The 21415-nt window shown below is 42.4% G+C and overlaps 1 protein-coding gene across 1 annotated transcript; it reads right to left on the bottom strand.

Annotated features, from left to right (window-relative positions):
- Positions 1-3565: 3565 nt before the first annotated feature.
- Positions 3566-13055, bottom strand: LOC147448034 (uncharacterized). Its single transcript, XM_086523929.1, has 3 exons — positions 12970-13055; positions 11693-11835; positions 3566-4533 (listed from the first exon to the last, which is right to left on the bottom strand). The coding sequence occupies exons 1-3, from the start codon at positions 13053-13055 to the stop codon at positions 4517-4519; spliced, it is 246 nt and encodes an 81-aa protein (XP_086380055.1). The 3' UTR covers positions 3566-4516.
- Between the last annotated feature and the right edge of the window lie 8360 nt (positions 13056-21415).

The raw sequence follows: 21415 nt of genomic DNA, 5'->3' as shown, positions 1-21415 counted from the left end.
CTCGCAGAGAGAGACACGTGTAAAGGGCTATGTACTCCGCCATATTATGTTAGTAGATGGGAAGAGACAAAGTTAAGTGTATCAATTATTAGAGATTATAGGGATGATTACAGTTGACATTATATCCAAGCAAGGTTGTACTACTATGTCTACTGATGAATGTTTTTTCTAGTATACGTGCTACATGTAAATTCTTGCAAACGGAAAGTATTTCAAAAAGAAATTTGTCATCGAATGGTTGGCTCTCATTTTTTAAGGTAGATGTCGAGTGTGTTTTGACCTTCTTCTTTTGTAGGTATAACTTACTTGTGTTTTACCTTTCTTCTTTTGTAGTCATTCTCGGTATAATGAATGAGAACAGTTATACATGTAACTTCACCTTCTGTATTCTGTGTTATGGCATCGACAATGTATGTTGCATATACAAAGTTGCAGGTAGCTAGTGGACCGAGCTTGTGATATGGCATGTGTTACAAAGCTCCCGTGTGTGACTATAAACTGGGGGTAGTTGAGCAAGATCACCGAGCAAGAGAACACATTTGTTGTTGAAGGGATCTGCCAATGTATTGCTTCTTACGTTGACATTTTTTCTTACGATAAAGTCAAAAGGAGTTTGGATTAACATGGATAGGTCGTCTATAATTATAATATCCGCCTCGTTTATGTCCAAATATCGTTCATCGGTCTCATGGAATACTGTTGATTTGTGGTTGGTATCTTGAACTGGTAATTGAATGTAGATGCAATGCTGCTAAGTCTTGTTGTTGCCGCTTCGATGGCAAAGCGCCCAACAATAATACAGAAGTGAGGGCAGTAGGAGTGTCTATTTCATTTGTCTGTCAACATCATATATCGCTATATACATGAGGTGCACCGCCGTGCAAAAGGAACATATTTCTAGATTGTGAGCAAAGATGTCACATTGCATGCTCCAATCTTTATACAATGCAGTAATTTCAAACCATGACCTAGTATATGGACGATAAGCTAGTTTCAAGGCGGCTATAGTTTGCTCCCTAGCTTATTGACGCTTGGATTGTAACCTTCTAGGTCTTGAGAACTTCATACTGATACCTAGTACTGGAGAAACGAGGACATACATAGTATGTCATCAATTATTTAGACACCTAGTATCATATCAAGTATTTAGAGCTAAAGTAAAGATGCACAAGGTGAATTCACTATTGCGATACACCACATGCACTCACTACTTGTGTATTCACTACTATAATACATCACATGCATTGGCTAGCAACTGTATGCAAAGAGTTGTGTGTGTAACTGACATGTGCAAATGTTGATCAACATCGAGCTTATAGTTCTAAAAATGAGATCCAAATAAACCGAAGCAAAGGAAGTAATGCGGAAAATTATAAAACAAGCAAATAGATAAAGCATGAATGAACTGCAACAGTAAATGAGGTGCTTTACTGACCTGCAATGTTGTACTAATGCTTTTCGATTGTCCAAATTACAGGTTGATACTTCAGTCAAGCTGAAAAAAAGCAATATGAATAGGTAAACATATCATCTTGCACTGAAACGTGACAGACTGAAAGTGCAAACACGTATACATTGCACGTCATACAGAGGTGCCATACAAAAGTATGGTGGTGAGCTGGCACTGTGGTCTCTCCAAAAAATTATAAGAAACGGAAGTCGTGCCCTACCCCATAGCGTTTATGTGTTGCGCCAAGCAAACACATGCGCATGGATAATTGGATGCAGATAACGAACCTTGCAGTGTTGTCAAGCTAGAGTCACGTTTGTGCAATTGGAACGACAGTGTTGTGAATATATATCCCCCCTCCCATACACAAAACACGCAGATTTGAGTTTTTGTTCTATGTCCTCTAATGAGTTTTACCTTATCTCTCTCTCTCTCTCTCTCTCTCTCTCTCTCTCTCTCTCTCTCTCAAGCTGCTTCGGTCAGCAATTATGTCTTCTTGCCTCCTTGCTGACTAACCGGCGTTATGTATCGTGCTTCCTAACTTCAATGATAATGGGAATCTTGAGGTTGGTATCCCCATAGCGAAAGGCACTATATTCAGTCCGCTCATCGATAATTTAAACGTGCATTTGGCGAACTACTATTACGTGACGCTCATGGACATAAGTACAGGTGGCGTTCCGCTCGATATCATTCACCTTCAAAACAGAGCCAAAAAGTGGCAGGGATGTTGTCATATTTAGCAGTTATGAAGCCCATACTACCTTGCATTCAGTTGCCTACTAGGCATTATGGCAAGTTATGACCAACTAGAACTTGTAAATGCCCCACGTTATACTTCTCAACACATCAACCTACAGTTCAAGGCAACACGACGTCGAATTTGTCAGTCCGTTTGACGTATGTTATTTCCAAGGGTTTTAATCAAGGTCCCAATCAAGTAGCAATTTTCTTCAACACCGTTCGAAGGTGAGGGTGCAATGAGTGTGTTTTTGTGGCCATAGAGACGGTATATTCAAGTTCGTCGCCAACAATTGTAAAAGATCTATTGATGCCTTTGACAAAGATATCACTTTCAATAGCAATAGATTTGTTTTCTAAATTGAGCGTCCACTTTTGAATGTCAGTGAGTCATGAGCAAAAACCAACTCTAAAGATCCATCGATTTTGGGCCTCATAATAACCACTTTTTGCGTGCAGGGGGCGCAAAAGCCATCCCTTAGGAACACTGCAAGAGGGTATATGCACTTGTGACGGCTGTAGCAATGAAAATACACTGGGTTATTTTTTCCCCCAACATCGCTACAAGCGTTGCAAAGAGAACGTCGCTATAAGCATTTTGCTATATAGGGATGCAAATAGCCGCGCTTATAGCGACGCTCATAGAGATGTTGCAGAACTTAAATAGAGACGCCTATAGCGACACTCGAGAATAAAATTTTTTTGGTGGCAGGGCAATGAATGCCCTGCCACCCATCAACCATATTGAACATAAAGTTTCCAGAATAAAGATGCAAAACTGACAAAAGTATTTCGACGAAAAAGAATTGACAAAAGTAATACAATGACAAAATTATACACGTCATAGGCAAAATCACTTGATTGTTAAGCTTTGACCAAAATATAATAGTTACAACACAATTGTCATTATTAAGGAAATACATTTTTGACCAATAGTTACAAAAATGACGTACACATGTCATCTCATTATACATGCTATGACAAAAGAGTCTGACTACGGCTAGATTGACATCGTCTGATCCGACATCTCATCGCGTCCAAGCGGTGTATCTGTCAGATTTTGCAAAAAAAAACAATAAGACTTTCTATAAGTATAAACATATCTATTTTTAGCTTATCATTAAAATACAACAAATGTAAGGGAGTAAAGTTAAATACTAACCATGCCGGAGCGAGGATTGAGAATGTCCATAAAGCTGTTTTAGCCCTTTCTACCCGCATACTCGCGCTCGTACGGTATGGGATCACGTTTTGTCATCAACCACTGTTCAAAACATACAAAGAATACGTTATGTTAGAATTTAAAAGTACAATTTACCATAACTACCAAACCTAAAGGGCAATGCAAAAACACTTACAAAGTTGGCCTCAAATTATGCCCACCCGCCGCTCCCCAAGTTATGTGAGCTCCCTGTCTCTACTCACGCTTTGGCTGCCTTTTTTGGTTGCTTCCACTTGTCAGGATTCTCGCACGCTGCTCGCTTTGCATTCTTTCAATCTTATTTGGCCAGCCAATCTGGCATGTTCCACCCATGCTTTATTACTTTTTGCACTTCAGAACGCTTGTGCTTGTAGTATTCACGCATCCGCACCTTCATCAGGTCTTCATTGAAGCGCTCGTCCCGATTTGACATGGGAAACTCGTCATGCAGCATGCTGATGACTGTTTTTTAATTCATTTGGCACTTCACTCCAGGTGTTTAGTATGTAGTGTTGAAACACCTGAGAGAAAAGGCCACGCATGTGCAAGATCATCTTCTTGGCGTCGTCATCCAAGATGATGTTGCCACTGATATCGATCGAGTATGGCAAGCCCTCTCGCCTATGCTGCGTGAACCTGGGCGTCTCAGCATGGGTCTCGAGTGGCCTCTCAAGTGGCATCTCGATGAAGGCACGGACGACAGATGTCTCCACTAGAGTCTGAGCCCTGAAGCGAGGAGTGTCGACGACTGGGGTGTCTCCCGGAGGAGTAGCGAGTGGTGTGTAGCTATAGGAACGGCCGATAGTCGCGCAAAACTTGGAGTAGAGGGTGATGTCGTGGCTAGTGTGGGGGCGGGCAAAGAAGGGGAAGGTAAGGAGCCTTGAAGACTACGATGCGGTTTCAAAGCATCAGCGACGACTCCTCCACAGCAACCATCATTGCCACCACTAGAGCGTCGGTGCCTAGAAGAGTGTGTAGATTGTCTAGTCGACACCGGACTCTTGGAGCGTTGATCGCTCCGAAGTAGAGGGAGATGTTGAAGGAGTGGAACGACGCGACGGTGCTCTAGAGCGATGGCGCTCCTCGTACCACCTCCTCTGCTCGGGGTCCAAGGAAGAAAGAAACTAATCACCATCCATACCTGCATTAAATACACAGACATTAATTCTTAATGATGAATGGAGAAAAAAATCTAAACAAGTTATAACTTGATTAATCACAATTTAAATTTCACAAGTATAGCATAGAGACAAGAATGGAAAAAACTCCACATGAATACGATACATATTATAAAAAGGAGCAAAATTGCTTAGATACAATGCTTATGGCTTTAAGAGGTCTCCCTCTCATACTCGCATAACTCAGCATAACCCCCTATGTTTATATTGAGCTCTCCGTTTAGGCAAATGTCCTCCGTTTCATTTTATTGGTCCTCCACATGCATCCCATAGAGAGTAGTAGCACCAGGCTCGTCTGACACCACCTCAGCGGCTTTCGAATCAGCATCCTCTCGGATCTCCTCCACTGATTCCATTGTGATTAGCACATTGTAGCCCTCATACATCTGTGCACTATGAGGGGCTACCTCTATGACATACCACCAGTTTGGTGCAGACTTTGTAGGATGAAATACTACCTGCATGAGCCACATAACGTACATGAGTGCTTCCAGACCACTAGTCCTCTAGAGTTGGATGTTAAATAGTTACAGACTTACTTGTTCACAATGCTTGGGTAGTACAAAAGTGTCTCCAAGGTCGGTCCATTTTTTGGTTGAGTCCACCTTAAGGAAATCTGACTCTCCTTTGCGCACAGTAGCATTGCGACCCTCCATCTTTATCTTGAACCATTGCATGTTGAACAAATCCGCAAAAAATCCTCATAATCGATCCTCAAAATCTCTTGTAGCGTGCCAAAGTAAGTGAGTCTTGCCACCACAAGATTTGCATTAGAGGACCGTCGTCAACTAGATTGTTTGAATTTTGCCATAATTCCACAATCTTGTGTAAAACGATTTTTGTCGATCTATTCCACCCTAAAAAGCCGACCTTTATACCATGCTAACGTGTATGACTTATACTACAACCAACAAAGATTATGAGTGGCCGTTCAAACATCTAGAAAGACACGAGTCATACGTTGCAAACTTACCTTGGTCACGCAACCCCGAGAGTACTCCCACTCCTCCTCAGTCACTTGTTCGTCGCACTGTTGTGCACTTTTCAATTGGTTGTGCAACCATCTTAAGCTCATGAATGTTGGTAGGCTCTCAATACTTGCCGGATAATGCATTGGTGGTCGTTTTCCTCGTCTCCACTCGATGCGTGCCCTTTGTCGCTCTTGCTTTGCATCCTCGTACTATGAAATCCACTTTTGCATCACTGGATTGTGAAGCATGCAAAATCGATTGATCTTAGCCTCTAGATCTTCCGTCATTTTCTTTTCAACACCAAGATTGCACATGACAATCCCAGATATGCGCTCGTCATCTATGGTTCGCCATAGCGTGTCTTGGACACGATCAAATCCGTCTAGCCACTCTCCAATGTAAACTAGGGACTTTGATACCAGCCAACCCTCTGCCATGCTACCCTCTAGACGTGCATTCTGACGCACATATTGTTGGGGTGTAGGCCAGGTGGCCGTGGGAAACCACCCTTGTATACTTGATTTCACCTAATCAATATAGGGAGAAAAACAGAGAGGGTTGACTCTTCTGTTTCTTCTCCACTAACCCAACACAGGCTGTCTGTGTATCATCCCCTTCCCCATTCTGTTCTTCCCCTCTCTTGCACACACACTCCGTACACGCGCACAACAATTGGTATCAGAGCTTAGGTGGTGAACCGCGCGCACGACTGCTCTTCGACGACCGACTCGAAAGCGACAGAGCTTGTTGGCTATGGCGGAGCTCGGAGCTCATCCTTGAGCTTCGAGGTGGCAGCATATCAACATATATAAGAGCACTTGGCTTCTCGGTATGCGCAGCCCCTCTCTCGGAGAGGGAGATCTTGGAGATTCCAGGGGCATCTTGCAAGTTTTTTTTTTGGCTTCTACAGACATAGCAGGGCCCTTTTTTGTGTGCAAGCAAGGGGGGCTTGGCAAAGCAATTGCAAGCTTGAAAGAAAAGCTTGTGGTGTGTGAAGAAACATACAAACTCACACACAACTCTGCTCACGGGTAGCAATAAAGATTTAAGAAATTTGGAGCTTGTGGACAAAGACCCGAGCAGGCAACAAAGAAATCCAAGCAAAGGGAACCCTCCAAAGATTGACTGTGAAGGGAATGATCAGGTGCAATTTCGAGGCAACATCGAGCTTGCAACTATCGACATTGGAAGGTAGTTTAGGCAGTCAGGGCATAGCAGCACGACGAGATAGAGGTCAGGGGGGCAGAGCTTGGAGCACACACACACACTCTCACACTTGATTTCCATCAAGACGGAGAGTCTCGTGTTGAGCAAGCTTGTGTGGTGACAAAAAAAAAACACACACACACACAAACACAATGCAGTAGGGCAATTGGAGCAGTCGGATAGGCGCAATTGAGTAGCACAGTTGCAGGCAGAGTAAATCCAAGCGGAAAATTGGAGCAGTTTGGCAACACCCATCGTGTGCAAATAGGGGCAGTAAACCCGAGCAGGTAAACTCAATTGGGGGCTCCGTTGAGCAGCAGCCGGCTACATAGCAAGGGCATGAACTCAAGAGCAGTCGGTTGAAATTGCTGAGCAGCAAATCGAGTCTCCTGTGGCCATAGCAGTGGGAATTCGGGCAGAACCGGGCAGCAATGAGACGAGCAAGGAGCATTGAAGGGCAAGATGGGCCGTGAGCTTTGTAAGAAGCCAACAACACACCCCTCCCCTCTCGTCAGAACTGCAGCTTTCAATTTTTCGACAGTAAATTGAAATTTTTTATTCAAGTGACTACACAATTTTGATTGTGTGCAAGGGTCTGTTCTTGCCAAAGACCCTCGACCCTCAAACCCCGACTCTCCGAGCTTGGAGATAGAGAGACACCGAGCGAGAAAGAGAGAGAGAGAGAGAGAGAGAGAGAGAGAGAGAGAGAGAGAGAGAGAGAGAGAGAGAGAGAGACAACTTGATTAAGGATTGGAAGACACTTTCTCGAACAAAAACAAAAAGGCATGCATTGACACAGAGTCCGACGATCTTGAGAGAGATCTTGAAAGATTGAGCGAGATCTGCGATCGATATCGATCCGACTCGGCCTTGACCGTTCGATACCGGCTTTGAGCATTAGCGTTTTACGGCTACTCGGCTAGCCACTTCCGCTCGGAGGCGGAAGGCGACATCGGCATCGACACCGCTCATGCACACCGGCTCAACACTGCTCATTCGGCGGATCTCCGACATTCGACCCAGACACAAGGCGTTTCCCCAGACGAGCGTGTTCCCACGATCGACGACCGTGCTTGCGACATGCGCGGGTGAGGTATCTCTATCATAGAGGAGTGACACCCGGCATCGGCATCGAGCGTACCGATCACACTATACGACACAGTTTACGGATACGACACCTTTGGTGGCTATTCGACTAGCATATTTCTGCCCGGTGGCAGAAATCGGCACATAGCGACACCGGCATGCAGGTTACAGGTTACAGGTTACAGGGGTTTTTTTTTCAGCCCATTCACTCACTGATTCTCCAGGTTACTAGACACAACACTTTCACAGGCAATTTGGCAGTCATTTTGATAGCAGATTCTATGTGGACACATGCGTTGACAGATGCATTTTGTTGTGAGCACACCTAGTGCTACTGAGCTCTTTTGAGAGCAAATATCCCCGCAGGGATCACTTTCACTGCATGCAGTAGTTCTTGGCGCCTGTTTGAGCGTGGTTTTACTCATGTACATTGAGTTGCGGAGACTGCCCACTGTACTATGTGTGGAGCCATTTTTGGCTATTTTGGCAGTTTTTCCTGGCCGTTTCTGAGACTCGGACTGGAAGAGCCCTTTCTAAGACTGTGGCTAGTCCATTTGTGTCTACATTAGCCTTTGGAGGGTCGATAGCGTGAGGTTTTCTTTGAGCTGGGGTGTGCTCGAATGTTGAGACACTTTCGGTGATACAAGTAGCTGGAGTTCCCCTTTACGGTACCCTCGCCATAGGATATGTATCTGGATGGTTATTTATACTTTTGACGTCGAGTTGGCAGTCACACAGCAGTGGTTTTGTGCAGCAGATGCCCAATTAGTGCAGTTGGCATATTTATGTTCATTTTGAGTTGAGTTTTGACTCCTCATACAAAGGAGACTCTGGTGGATTTCCTTCCCGCGAGTTGTGACGTTCATTGTTGGCACTTTTGAGTCTATTTCAGTTGAGATTTTACTCCCGATACAAGGGTTACTCTGCCCAAATTTCTACAGCTTCTCGCCATAGTTTGGCACCTCTCAAACCCTCTTGTCAGCGATGGCTTCTTCTTCAGAAAAGGAGGAGTATTTCATTCAGAAGTTTGATGGCAGCAACTTCACCATGTAGAAAGAGCGCATGAAAGATGTTTTGATAAACAAAGGCCTCTCAGAACCGTTAAAAGAGAACGCAGAGGATGATGATTATACACAAGCTCAATGGGAGCTTTTGGATGCAAAAGCCATGGCTACGATAAGTCTACATCTAGCAAAGTCAGTCTTCTTCACTATCATAGGGAAGAAAACAACCAAAGAACTTTGGGATAGCTTATGTTCAGCATGGGAGAGAAAAAGTGCATCCAACAAAAGTTTTCTCATGAAAAAGCTTATGAAGCTCAACATGAAAGAAGGTAGCACAGTTTCCGGTCACTTAAATGAGTTCAACTCCTTGTTCAATCAGCTCACATCTCAGGGCTTTAAGGATTTTGACGATGAACTCAAGTCTATCTTCTTGTTATGCTCTCTACCCAGTTCATGGGATATCTTTTGCACAGCCATTAGCAATTCAGCTCCAAATGGCAAGTTAGAGTGCTGTTTCACAGATGCGTTTCTCACTGAAGAGATTTGTCGTAAATCTCTCGATAACGCTAGTCATGGAGATGCATATATGGCTGGCAGTTCAACAAAGGCAAGAGGCCGTGATAGGAACAAATACAAAAGCAAAAGTAGAGAGCGAAATCCTCGTAGTCCTAGTAGACACAGGAACCAAAGTAGAGACCACAATGCCAGAAATGTCGAGTGTTACTATTGCCACAAGAAGGGTCATTACAAAAAGGATTGTCACAGTTTCCTAAGAGATTAGAAAAACATGCAAAAGGATAATTCTGGCAAAGGCAAAAGTACAGTAAAGATTGAGGAGCTCAATATTGTTGAGTCTCCCATACCTACCACTGCAGTAGAGGATGCTCCTCCTCCAGTGATGCTCATTATGCCCATAGAGATTCATGCCGAGGTGACAACAGATGCCTCAGATGTTCTCATTTTCACTTCAGATCTTACTCCAGATGCTTTGGTTGCACAGGATGAGGGTTATGCACAGAATTGGATCCTTGATTCTAGTGCAAGTTTTCATGTCACACCGCATAGAGAGTGGTTTTCCTCTTATAACCGAAGCTTGGTACTCTTGAAATTGTTTCCTTGCATTAAGTGGGAAAAAAATGTGCATACCGACCAACAAAAAGCATTGCATGCTAGAACCTTATAGAAGTGCAAAGTCTTTAGGGGTTGACATGAAGGAGTTTTTTATGAGGCTAATAGGCATGTTCTTTTTTGCTATGACATATAGGCTTCTATGAGCTCTCATGCTTTCTCGTTAAATTTTTCTATGATAGCATAGATAAGTCATCCCAACAGTCATGTTACCTTTCTACTAACAAGCTACCAAAGAAAGGAGACTCTGAAGCCCAACTAATTGCATGATTTACTCTAGTATCCAATCTTCAACATCCTTTTCAATATTTTGACTTGCCTGAACCACCACTTTTTTTTGACAAAATTGTCAATATGAATTGGTGCACCGTTGAATGGATGGCTGAGGCCTCTTTGAGGAATTTCGCATGGTATTCCTACAATGGGAATCAAGAGAGATAGTTTTTTCTCTATTTTCCTAGATTTTCTTCTGGAGTTGAGCCAACATAGCAACAAAGATGAGCACAATAGCTATGTGTCTAGTAGAAAATCGTTGCTCATGCAATCGATCATTGTGCGAAGAATACAATGCTAGTGACGAGGGTGGAAGCAGAATGCATTGGGTAGTTGGAGATGGGGAGATGGAGCTCAAGCATGAGCTATGCATGATAGCGATGCTGCATTGTGAAGGAGAGTTGCTTCCATGGAGCAAGGGTGACCAGCGTCATCATCACACGAAAGCCAAAATTTTGGACACAAAAGGAGCATATACCATATGCATTTTGGAGAAAATGGTCAAAGAAAGTGAGCAACTAGATGGAGTAACAATATTAGTGATCAATACTTGAATGTGGAGTAATGAGAAACCACCTGCTACTTTATTGCAAAGTAATGAGAGACACGTGGTATTACTGCTTCCAAGTTATCCTCTACTATGTTGCATGGGATGCGGACACCCCCCTTCCCGTGTCTCCACCAATTGTGAAATGGGCCAAAATCCGGCCTGCGCGGATCACTGGTTCCAGCATGCATCCTATCATGGGCTATGCCCATTAAGTAAAAGGCTAATGGAATATCGTGGGTATAAGCTCTCTCTCTCTCTCTCTCTCTCTCTCTCTCTCTCTCTCTCACAACTCAGTTCGAAAAAAATGTGTCTCACCTTAATATCGTGCCGTTTTCAATTTCAAAAATGCCAGTTGAGGGCACGGGGAAAGGGAGAAATGCCACCCCAGAATAGGCAAGAATAGTGTAAAAATCTTTAAAAACTAGCCTAATTTTCTAAAATTTACTCTTGAAATAAACAAGGAAAGGAATTTGGCATGTTTGAAATCTCTCATGACCTCGTGGTCCTTGCAAGGGGTAGCCGCCCGGCGGTAACAACTGTAGGCCACTGCGTACATTTGTATGACACATTGTGGCTCCATCTGGCTTGCTCTCTCAGTAGTCTCTGTCCTTCTGAAACATGTCAGAACCAGTCCGCGCCGGCGCGGACTGGTTCCAGCATGCATCCTCTTGATAATGGGTTGCGCCTCTACCTACCATGCCGAAGCTCATTACATCTCTCTCTCTCTCACTCGCGTATATGTCCCATAGGAGGTAGCTTGAGAGCCAAGAAGTCTCTCTCTCTCTCTCTCTCTCTCTCTCTCTCTCTCTCTCTGTGGCCATCTACAAATATACTTCTATTACATCTAAAGAAAGAGAATTACAAAATCAGTTCACTGCCTCCTTTGCAAAAACCTTAGTCAGACCTGGACTGAATCCCATATCATCATCGGACTCCTCCTCGGGCTCCTTCTTTTCCTCTTTCTCCTCCTTTTTCTCCTCAACTGATGCGGCAGGGCCTGCACCACCACCACCTCCTGCACTGACCACAACGCCACCACCTCCACCTCTGCAGGGACAGAAGCAAGCTTCTCCTTTCCGGCAGCATTGAGCTCCACAGCAAGTCTATCTTGTCATCATCAACTTCGGAACCAACTGAGACTTGATGTCGGCAACAGATGGCGAGCAGTTGCCCCCCAGCAGCACCAGCAGGTAAGCTGCAACTACTCGCAAGCGATCACTCCAAAAACTTTAAAAAAAGCTGCTGAAACCAGTCCGCGCCGGCACGGACTGGTTTCAACAGCTTTTTTTAAAGTTTTTGGGGGAGAGAGAGAGAGAGAGAGAGAGAGAGAGAGAGAGAGAGACTCCTTGCACAACTCGCAGGCGATCAGGTGCACTCCTCGTAGGCAATCAGGTTGGCTCACAACTCCCACAACTTGCAGGAAATCAGGTCGGCACAATCCTCGCAGGCGATCAGGTCTCTCTCTCTCTACCAAAACCTTTTTTTAAAAGCTGTTGAAACCAGTCCACGCCGGCACGGACTGGTTTCAACAGCTTTTTTTAAAGGTTTTGGTAGAGAGATAGAGAGAGATGAAGAGAGAGGTAAGTCACAGAGAGAGTGAGATTGGCAGTGCTCTGAGCCAGATGGTGTCCGCGAGGGCAAAGAAAGACTAGAGAGTTATCATGGAAGGCAGCAGAAGCAGCAGCCCCAGGGTGGTGGCGGCACTAGTGGTGGTGGTGGCGGGCAATCTTGCCGAGAAGGGGGAGGCGGCAATCTCATGCAAGACATTGCAAAGCAAGTTGTTTGCATGTGTAGGCTACCTTATAGGAACCACATCGGTGCCTTCATCGACATCGATGTGTTGCAACGGAGTGAAGTCAGAGTCTTATATCCTCTTAGATATAGACATTAGAAATGGAAGCAGCTTTGTCTGCGCAATATCAAGGGAAGGCCAAATTACTTCATACCTCAAAAAGACAAAGATCATCAACTCATTATAAAGCTTGTCTAGTTTTAGCAGGGATCAGAATGTTGAAAAGTAAAAGATCTAGATATCTCTCTTCAAGGGACCTCCAAGGAGAAAATTGATGTTGATGTGGATTTTAAGGCAAGATCCTTGGAGTTGAAGGTCCATGATATTGATGGCAAGAACTATCGTCTGTTATCATTTGGGTGTGTTGTGTTTGTGTAAAGCTATCGAACCTGAGAAATGTAGTGTGATTGTTAGGCCTACTTGGATTAACATTATTTTGAAGAAGCAGGAGAAGGGCACCTGGCAATATCTTCATGGGAATGAAGACAAGTCAGAGCTATGGAGTGATGATAAAGAACCCATGTCTGGGCTCATGCAAATAATAAGGAATTTTTTACTTTGTTGCGACTTTGTACTATAGAAATCCGAGAGCTTCATGGTAGGATAGGTGGTTTGGTGTCATGGTGAGAGTCCATGGTAGTTCTAACTTCTTTTGGAGACGTCGCTAATGGTATAAGGTTTTATATTTTGGTATGGAAGTAGATCCATCCATTGGATTGTTGATATAGCGGTCATGATTGGTCCAAAGAACTATTTTGATATGGAAGTAGATCCATCCACTTTATTGGTCTAGAAAGTTGGCATCAATGTTCCCAGAGAAAATCATACAAATTTCCCTTTATGGTAGATTCAAACCTAGGAATTGCACTAATCAGCATTTTTTACAATTTAACTCTATTTTTATGAATTCTCCAAGCGGATTTTCTCCCTCTCCATCTATTTTAAATTTTCAACATCCAGTGCTCACCCAAAACATTTGTGAGAGAACATTGGTCGGCATGGTAGCGGCATCAAACCTCCATTTTTTGATAGAGAGAGAGAAAGAGGTTTCTCAAATCACATATAGACCCGAGAGAGGGAGAGAGAGAGAGAGAGAGAGAGAGAGAGAGAGAGAGTCGGCATGGTAGCGGCATCAAACCTCCAAAAACAAAAAAAAGCCCAAAAAACTCAAATAAAATATTTTGTGACTGCAATATTGATAGAATGCTACATGAGATGTTGCTTATAAAACAAAGCTCAATGTTTGTGAGAAAGTAGCTCGGTTTTTTCTTTGCTCGAGAATGTTCGCTCGCCGTTTGGTAAGACTCCTCTCTTGCACACACACTCCGTACACGCTCACAACACATATCCCTTGAGCGTTTTCATGAAACGTTCTAAAAAGAACATCCATCTGGAATGCACTGTGCTTGCTATTTTTACCTCATCAACTATGTGAACAAGAAGATGAACTTGAATGGTTAGCATGGTAGTAGGAAAACCTTTCTTGAGCATGCATACAATCTTCGCAACATTTAGTTTGGTGGATGATATGGAACCTACATGGGTCTCCTTTTGAGAGATCCAGTGCACCAACTTCACAAATTTGTAGATTGTGGTACGGATGTCAAGAGACAAACAACCCTCAATGGCCATCGGTAAAATAAATTGCAAAACACGTCTAGCAATGGTATTAAAGTCCACACATGAATATGCTACACAATTCCCACTATAATATATTCCACTTCAAACATACCTAACATATTTTTTATGCCAGTCGTGTGACTTCAAACCAATAATCTTCCCTTCTTTAGTGAAACATGTTCGGAGTGAGTGCATTACACCAGTGGACGTCCGCACAGATTGAATGATTTCTTTTACTTTGTGTTCTTGGCCTCGCGTCAAAATCCATGGGGCTTTAGGGAGTTTTATTGATCCATTGGGTGCTGTTTGCGGCTAGTATTACTCCATATGATCCGCATTTCTAAGGTCAATTTTGGCTCCCAAAGTATCTTTCTTGCCGATGAGATGGTTCCACAACAGATTACCCACATTCTTGAATATGTGCATTGGATCGAGCAAGTGATTGATCATGAGTCTGGTCGTACACCATAGAGAGAGTCTCTTCATCCCTGGGGACAAAACCGTCATCACACATCTCCTTTTGCTCTTACCATCCTCGAGCAGACATCCTTGGTGGTTCTCTTCCCAAAAAATCGTCATGTAACTCGTGATTCTCTGGAAGATGTGCTTGATGACCTTCGTAAATTTGCTTCTTCAGTGAGGGCGTCCGACGTGCGTTAAGTCTAGGTCCACATGTGACACATGCTCTGTATCCGCTTGTTTGAATCCGTGCATGTATACACATGACAATAGATAAGCTTGAGAAAAACAAAGGTGTATAGTGTTTGAGTTTGAGTATATATCATCTGAGCATTTTGTTAGTTGGGGATAGTCATGCATGGTCCACATTAGAATGCTTCTGATCAAAGCATTGCGTCGACCTATGTGTCGGCTCATATCCACCACTTCTATGCCAATACACAATTGTTGTAGCTCTTCCATATCCATATTCTTCACTTTATACTGCCCCGATACAATCAAGCTTAGAAACAAGTGCCCCTTCTTGGTAGTCAACCACGAGGGAATGTTGTAGTTGACAATGACAACTGGCCATACACTATAAGATGTTGACCTCTGACCAAATGGTTTTACGCCATCCATAGCCAGTTCGAGGTACAAATTTCTAGCTTCCTTGGCAAAATCCGTCCATGTGCTTCCAGGCCGCGCAATCTGTAGAATCCACATCACACCATCTGAAGATCTATTCTCCTCGTGTCATGATGCTAGGGCGGCCATGGACTTACATTAAAAGAAATGCTTGATGCAAGGCAGTAGAGGAAAGTGTTGCAAAACCTTCTGCGGAATTTTTTGTCTGTGGAGATCTATCTACTCGATATCTCTCATAATCACATTTCGGACACTTCTCCATGTCTATGTATTCCCCTCTGAAAAGAATGCAATCGTTAGGACAAGAGTGAATAGACTTGTAATCCATTCCCAAGTTTTGCAAGATCTTTCCTGCATTCTCTCTAGAATCTGGCATCACATTATCAGCTGACAATATGTGCTCTTTGAGCAATTACACATAGAAAAAAATGCGGCACACTTGTGTAAGTAGTTTGGTACATTATACATTTAGAGTTTTTTATTGAAGTAAACACATTGTAATAGATCACCTGAAAAGTGTTGTGACGCTAGTGTCACTCCATCCAAACTTTGCCTGCATGTTGAGAAGAACCAGGAGCGCATTCAATCTAGACATACGTGCTCCACCATACAATGGCGTGTCAGCTTCACTTTTCATGTCATCATAGGTAAGCCTTTCTGAATCCATGATCGTCCCGGTCATCTCATCATCTCGGGCTCAAACATAGCCTCGTTGGGAATGTAGTCTACATGATCACCCTCCGAACTATCAGAGACTGCATCTTGTGGCCTCATGTATGTTGCTTGATCGAAGTGTCTGTGCGAGCACGTCTATTGGGTTGCAAGATTGCTGGCTGTTGGCCAGTGTTAGAGTCTGACGAGTTGTAACTGACAACAACTCGATCTATAATAGATGGGTCAAACTCGCCAAATTTGCAAAATTCCTACAAAGAAATGCGTCTTGTCTGTCGCACAACATGTTTGCATTGATTACAAGGACATAAGATCCTTCTTGAGAGATAGGCGTTTCTGTTGGATGGCCCCACATCGTCGTCTCACTACTCATAATGAATGTAAAAACCTTATAACTTGAACATAAATTTAATCTTCTAGTGGCATCCTCCGTCTCTTATCTCTCTCTCTCTCTCTCTCTCTCTCTCTCTCTCTCTCTCTCTTAATCTCTCTCACAATCAAGAAACCATAGATCACACTGTAAACTACCTCAAATTCTCTAGCCACGTCCGATCCCCGCACACCTCGGTCTAGAGGTGCACGGAGATAAGAACCACCAAGTTATAATCTTGTCTTTATTGGTCAATGCCTATATTTGTGGGTACAAGAAATCTACACACCCACGTCTACATGACAATGCATGTAGTGGACAAAACCCCTTTGCCTCTTGTTCAGTTGTAGCAATTCACAACATGTTAACATCTCTTCACAACAACTCCTTGTTCGAGGGATTACTGTGCACATTACATGTCTGCCTCCATTCTGAGTATCATGCCGTTGAAAGCTTTCCAACTTAATGCCGCATCCATGGAGAGGGAGAGAGGGAGAAACAGAGAGATATGCTTGCACTTGTGAGCTTGCATGCAACATCCACAACATTGATAGCCGTTTTTTCGGCTCTCTGTAATTGCCATAGTGAGTTATCTCACCCTATCAAATCACTCAAACACTGTGGTTACCCTCACCCTTTCACTGTATATAGGTGCGTGTGAGTTAGGGGACTTTTCCCATATCTCCTTACTGAAATAAAAAACCCTCAATTAGCTAGTCATGGGGCTAGTTGAGCCAAAAATATAAAAAATATAAGTATATTATGGCCCATGTGTATGTAAATATTTCTTTGTATATAGGGCCTAAATAAAAGATTTTTTCATAATTATTTTGGTATTTATTTAAATATTTCTACCTAGGTGTGTGTTATTTATGCTCTGTACATTGCCTCACCATTACCACAATTTTTCTTACCATTTTTAATACTCTTTATTCCATATAGAAATATTTTCATGTAAGCTTCTCTTATATTTGGTGTAACTCCACCCCAACAAAAATCCAAAAAAACTAGTTTTATTTATGTGTATATTTTTTCACTATTGTGATTTTTCCCTTCCTACATCTATTTTGTTTTTTTTCTAAAAAATTAGAACACCAAAATATTTATCTTTTTATGGTAGCCTCATAATGAGAGAGATTTCTTTTGACCCCTTTATATTTTTTCCACTTATATTATTTATATTTGACATGTACATATTTTTTAGACCCCTCAATATTTGATTTTCTTAGTTGTACTATTCACTTATATCATGATCTCAACAATATCTTCAATTATAGACCTACCAAATAAGGTCAAGGGTAGGTGGCATGCATACATGTACTATGGAGAGTTCACTCTTGGAGGTATTCAAAAGAATCATCCAAAGAAGGACCCCACAAGGACCTTGTGCAGTGGAAAAAAACGGTCGGTTTTGCTGAATTTTTAAAGTTCACTTGCTTTCCGAATTTGAAAAGGTGATACAAACAAAAGTTGTAGCTCGTGGGCTGAACTTTTGCCTCAAATTTTTTCATATTTATTTGAGCTACGAGCTGTGAGCTATGATTTTATTGGTGGACCCCAGTTTTCCCATGCTATGCAGCCACACTCTCTCTTCCACTTTATCATTTTGCTCTTTCACACACACTTCTCCACTCATCATCCCCACCTCTCTCACCACTCCTCTCGCACCCTACTCACCTTCTCCTCAACCTTGAAGAATAAGAGAAACCATGATGAACTCATAACTCCCACACACAATTCCATTCCAAAATTGATCACCTAGTCTCATTTTTCCTCATCCAAATTACCCATATCTATCAAAAAAACCACAAAATTCAGCCTCTTCTCTTAAAAGACAGCATCATGGTGGTTGATTACTCAGCTTCAATTACCTTGTCTCTCAAGGAAGGTCAAGAGTGGAGAAAAAATGTACCGTCAAATCTAGTGGACCGTCAACAAGCGTCAAAATTGGCCCTACTCAAGACACTTGGAGCATCAACCTTGTAAGAAATCCACCTTTTCTTACCTCTTAAGAGTTTTTCTTCCTTATTTGTATCCTACATGGATACAAATGGGAGTATCCTACATGGATACTCCCATTGTAAATATCCAATTCCATTTGTAAATTAATACTAACTCTACTAACACTAACCCACTATGAAAAGTCCTATCACCTCCATTTCTCTCCTCTCTCCTTCCCCACCAACTTCTTGATAATTCCAAGCAAAAGAAATTAGATAAATTGCTAAAAATCTAACCCAACCATGGTTAGAGGAGTAACCCTAGCCTTCAAAATTGCTATAAAAGGAGGGTGTAGCTAGCACAAAAAGGGGGGAGAAGAAAGAGCACTATGCTATAGCTTGAGAAGCCAAGCTCAACCTCTTGAGAAGGAGCTCTTGAGTGGAATCTCATTGGCATTAGGCATATGTATGTGTTGTATTAGGGGTGATTAGCAAGGGAACTCTATGCCATTGTAAGAGAGAGTGATCATTAAATTGAGAGTAGGAAATCTATCATTTCTCCTACTAGAGTAAGCCCAACATTTGCTGAATCAAGGAGGGTGAATTTGGACTAAGCATGGATACCTTGTCTCCCTTCCAACGTGAAGTCATGGACAATAATGATGTGTAAGTGTTTTGGTGTTTTATTTAAGTTCTTGATAGCTTGTCTCCAGGTATTGTTATCAATTTAGCCATAAATGCCACATGCTGTAAGAGGGTGACAGGGTGGAGAGGACTCCCCTGGCCTTAAGACAGTGATTGGGGTGGTTTTTTTTCTTGTGATGTGTTGTGGTATAATTTACTCAGGCTATGTTGAACAAATACTAATCTCACCTTGATTGGTCATGACAGATTTGTAAGAAGGCATTAGTGCAACAAGCACCCCCTTCCCCCTTCTCTCTCTTTCTTACATATATATATTTATGTTTGCTTGATCATTAACGATACACTTCAAAGCAGCCCGAGCACCATCTCTCTCTCTCTCTCTCTCTCTCTCTCTCTCTCTCTCTCTCTCATGTTTTAGTGTGTGAGAGTGTTCCATTGGTGTTAGGGTTAGTGTAAATTCCTTGCTTGTTTGTGGGTTGCTCTAACGATTCTCCTCTTTTGCATCCTAGTTCGCTCTTAAACTAGGTGGTGCCCCTTGTGTAGTTGGGATTTGGTTGGGGGTTTGTTGTTTTGGTTTGTGTTGTGTTGTGCCCCAGCCCCATTGAGCAACACGGGAGCCTTGAAGGGTGTCTAGAGGTTGCTCTTCTTGTTGCCCGCCCCGGACCGCTTCAAATTGGTGTCCCCACTGAGGAAAACAACTCGTGTATGTTTTTGTGTAGGATCACCTTTTAGCATAGTCAAGTAGTTTGCATGAATCACGAGAGTTTGTATGATCCTTTCATTCCCATTGCAAGGCAAAAGATACACATAATTGTTAGTACTAAGTTGCAATTTCAACGGGTAATTCGTAGGATTTTAGGTCCTATTAGGTTAGCCGAGATAAACACTTCGGTAAATCCTTTTATTTTGCCTCTCATTAGGTACGATATTAGCTTGAACGTCTATATTTTTGTGTTATTTTAAGCATTAGGACATGCATAGGCCATGGATAATGGCCCAGGAATAGAGGTTTTTCCCTTTCATTTTACTCCACACATTAGAATAAACGTTGCAATTAGTAGAAAGATCCATTTTCAACAACGAATGGTGTTCATGTTTGGTGCCCAAAGAGTAGGAGAAATTCTTGCATCACCAAACCCTGTTATTCTACCTCTCATCAACTACCACACTTCTTTTGATGTACATGTGTTCATTTTATTTTAAAATGAAGTGCAGCCCGGCAAAATAGTGTGTATGTTTGTTTTTTCTTTGTCCAAGTTGTTACAAGAAACAAAAAAAGATCATTTGTTCTAACAGGGAATGTGTGTGCAGTGAAAGTTCAATCCTTAGAGATCTAGCTCTATTACCAATTGAGTTGCAGGAGCAAGTAGTAAGGCGTCTCCTTCATAACAAGAGGGTGGTGAAGTTAAGACGAAAGGTCCTACGCGTGGATTCCATTTTCCTCTTGTTGTTGGGCACTAAGGAAGACCGCGCATTCATCCAACTAGTGTGTGCCCTAAGATTGGTAAATAGAGTGAAATTTGGCGTTCATGCTTCATAGACTCACATTTGGTGAATTTTTCCCTCATTTGCGTCTTATTAATAGTCTTCCTTTCGCTTTCAACAAAGGAGATAGGGAGCTATTCAAAGCTTGTCTTAATAAAGAGAGCATAGAGAAGATTGCAAATTTGTATAAATTCTCATCCTTCTCTACTTTCTATGACACTTTGTTCATAGAGACATTGTAAATCTCTTTATGCTTTTGAATGATTTAACCATAATCCTAAGGAGTTTTTGTCCAGGAATTTTGTAGCACAAGTGGAGTCTTTAAATCTTGCAAACTTGATTGGACTTGATGAGGATGTTCTTTATGAAATTGTGAGAAAGTTGTCTCACTCCGACTGTGTGGAACTCGAAGGAAAGGAGCTCCTAGTCAATTGCTACTTTCTCACGGCCTTCGACGAGCATGAAGATCTAGTTTTTATACAAACTGCTTGTGCGTTGGGAATTGTAGAGCAAGTGCAATTTATCACTTGTGACGTGGCTGCTCTTTTGGATCCAGAAAATGAAGTTCTAGAGATTTCTGTTTATCGCCTTAGCTTTGAAGAATTTCAACCCTTCTTAGAGCTCATCAATAGTCTACCTTTTTGTTTTGATCAAACAAATCGAGACCTCATTGAAGCTTGGATAGCTGAAGAAAAAAACCTAGAGTGGTATTTTCTTACTTCTTCATTTGAGGGCGAGTGGTTCTAAATCTCTATTGTATCCCTTATTGTAACTCATGTTGTAATCTTTCATAATAATGGAGAGCCAACACCAAATGTTTGGATATCCTCTTTTCTTTGGAGAGCCTGGAGAGGATGCAGAATTATTTTTAGCAAATTTCAAGATGTCTTGCCGTATCAAGAGGATAGTAACCGATCAAGAACGTGTAGAAATGTTTGAGGTGGTCCTTAGGAAAGATGCTAGTACTTGGTTTGACTCTTTGCCTGAGGAAGTTAAGGGGAATTACACAGAAGTTTT

The sequence above is a fragment of the Adiantum capillus-veneris genome, chromosome 11 (assembly GCF_014529385.1).
Source record: "Adiantum capillus-veneris isolate H3 chromosome 11, ASM1452938v2, whole genome shotgun sequence".
Classification (NCBI taxonomy): Eukaryota; Viridiplantae; Streptophyta; class Polypodiopsida; order Polypodiales; family Pteridaceae; genus Adiantum; species Adiantum capillus-veneris.
The sequence above is the reverse complement of the archived record's forward strand: the minus strand, read 5'-3'. Positions and strand labels throughout refer to the sequence as shown.

Bases quoted from the DNA above. Each gene is read 5' to 3' on its own strand.
- LOC147448034 (XM_086523929.1), bottom strand. From the start codon at position 13,055: ATGAAGATATTGCCAGGTGCCCTTCTCCTGCTTCTTCAAAATAATGTT. The intron at 11,836-12,969 runs GTTCGATAGCTT...CTGTCCCTGCAG, and splicing joins AATCACACTACATTTCTCAG to AGGTGGAGGTGGTGGCGTTG.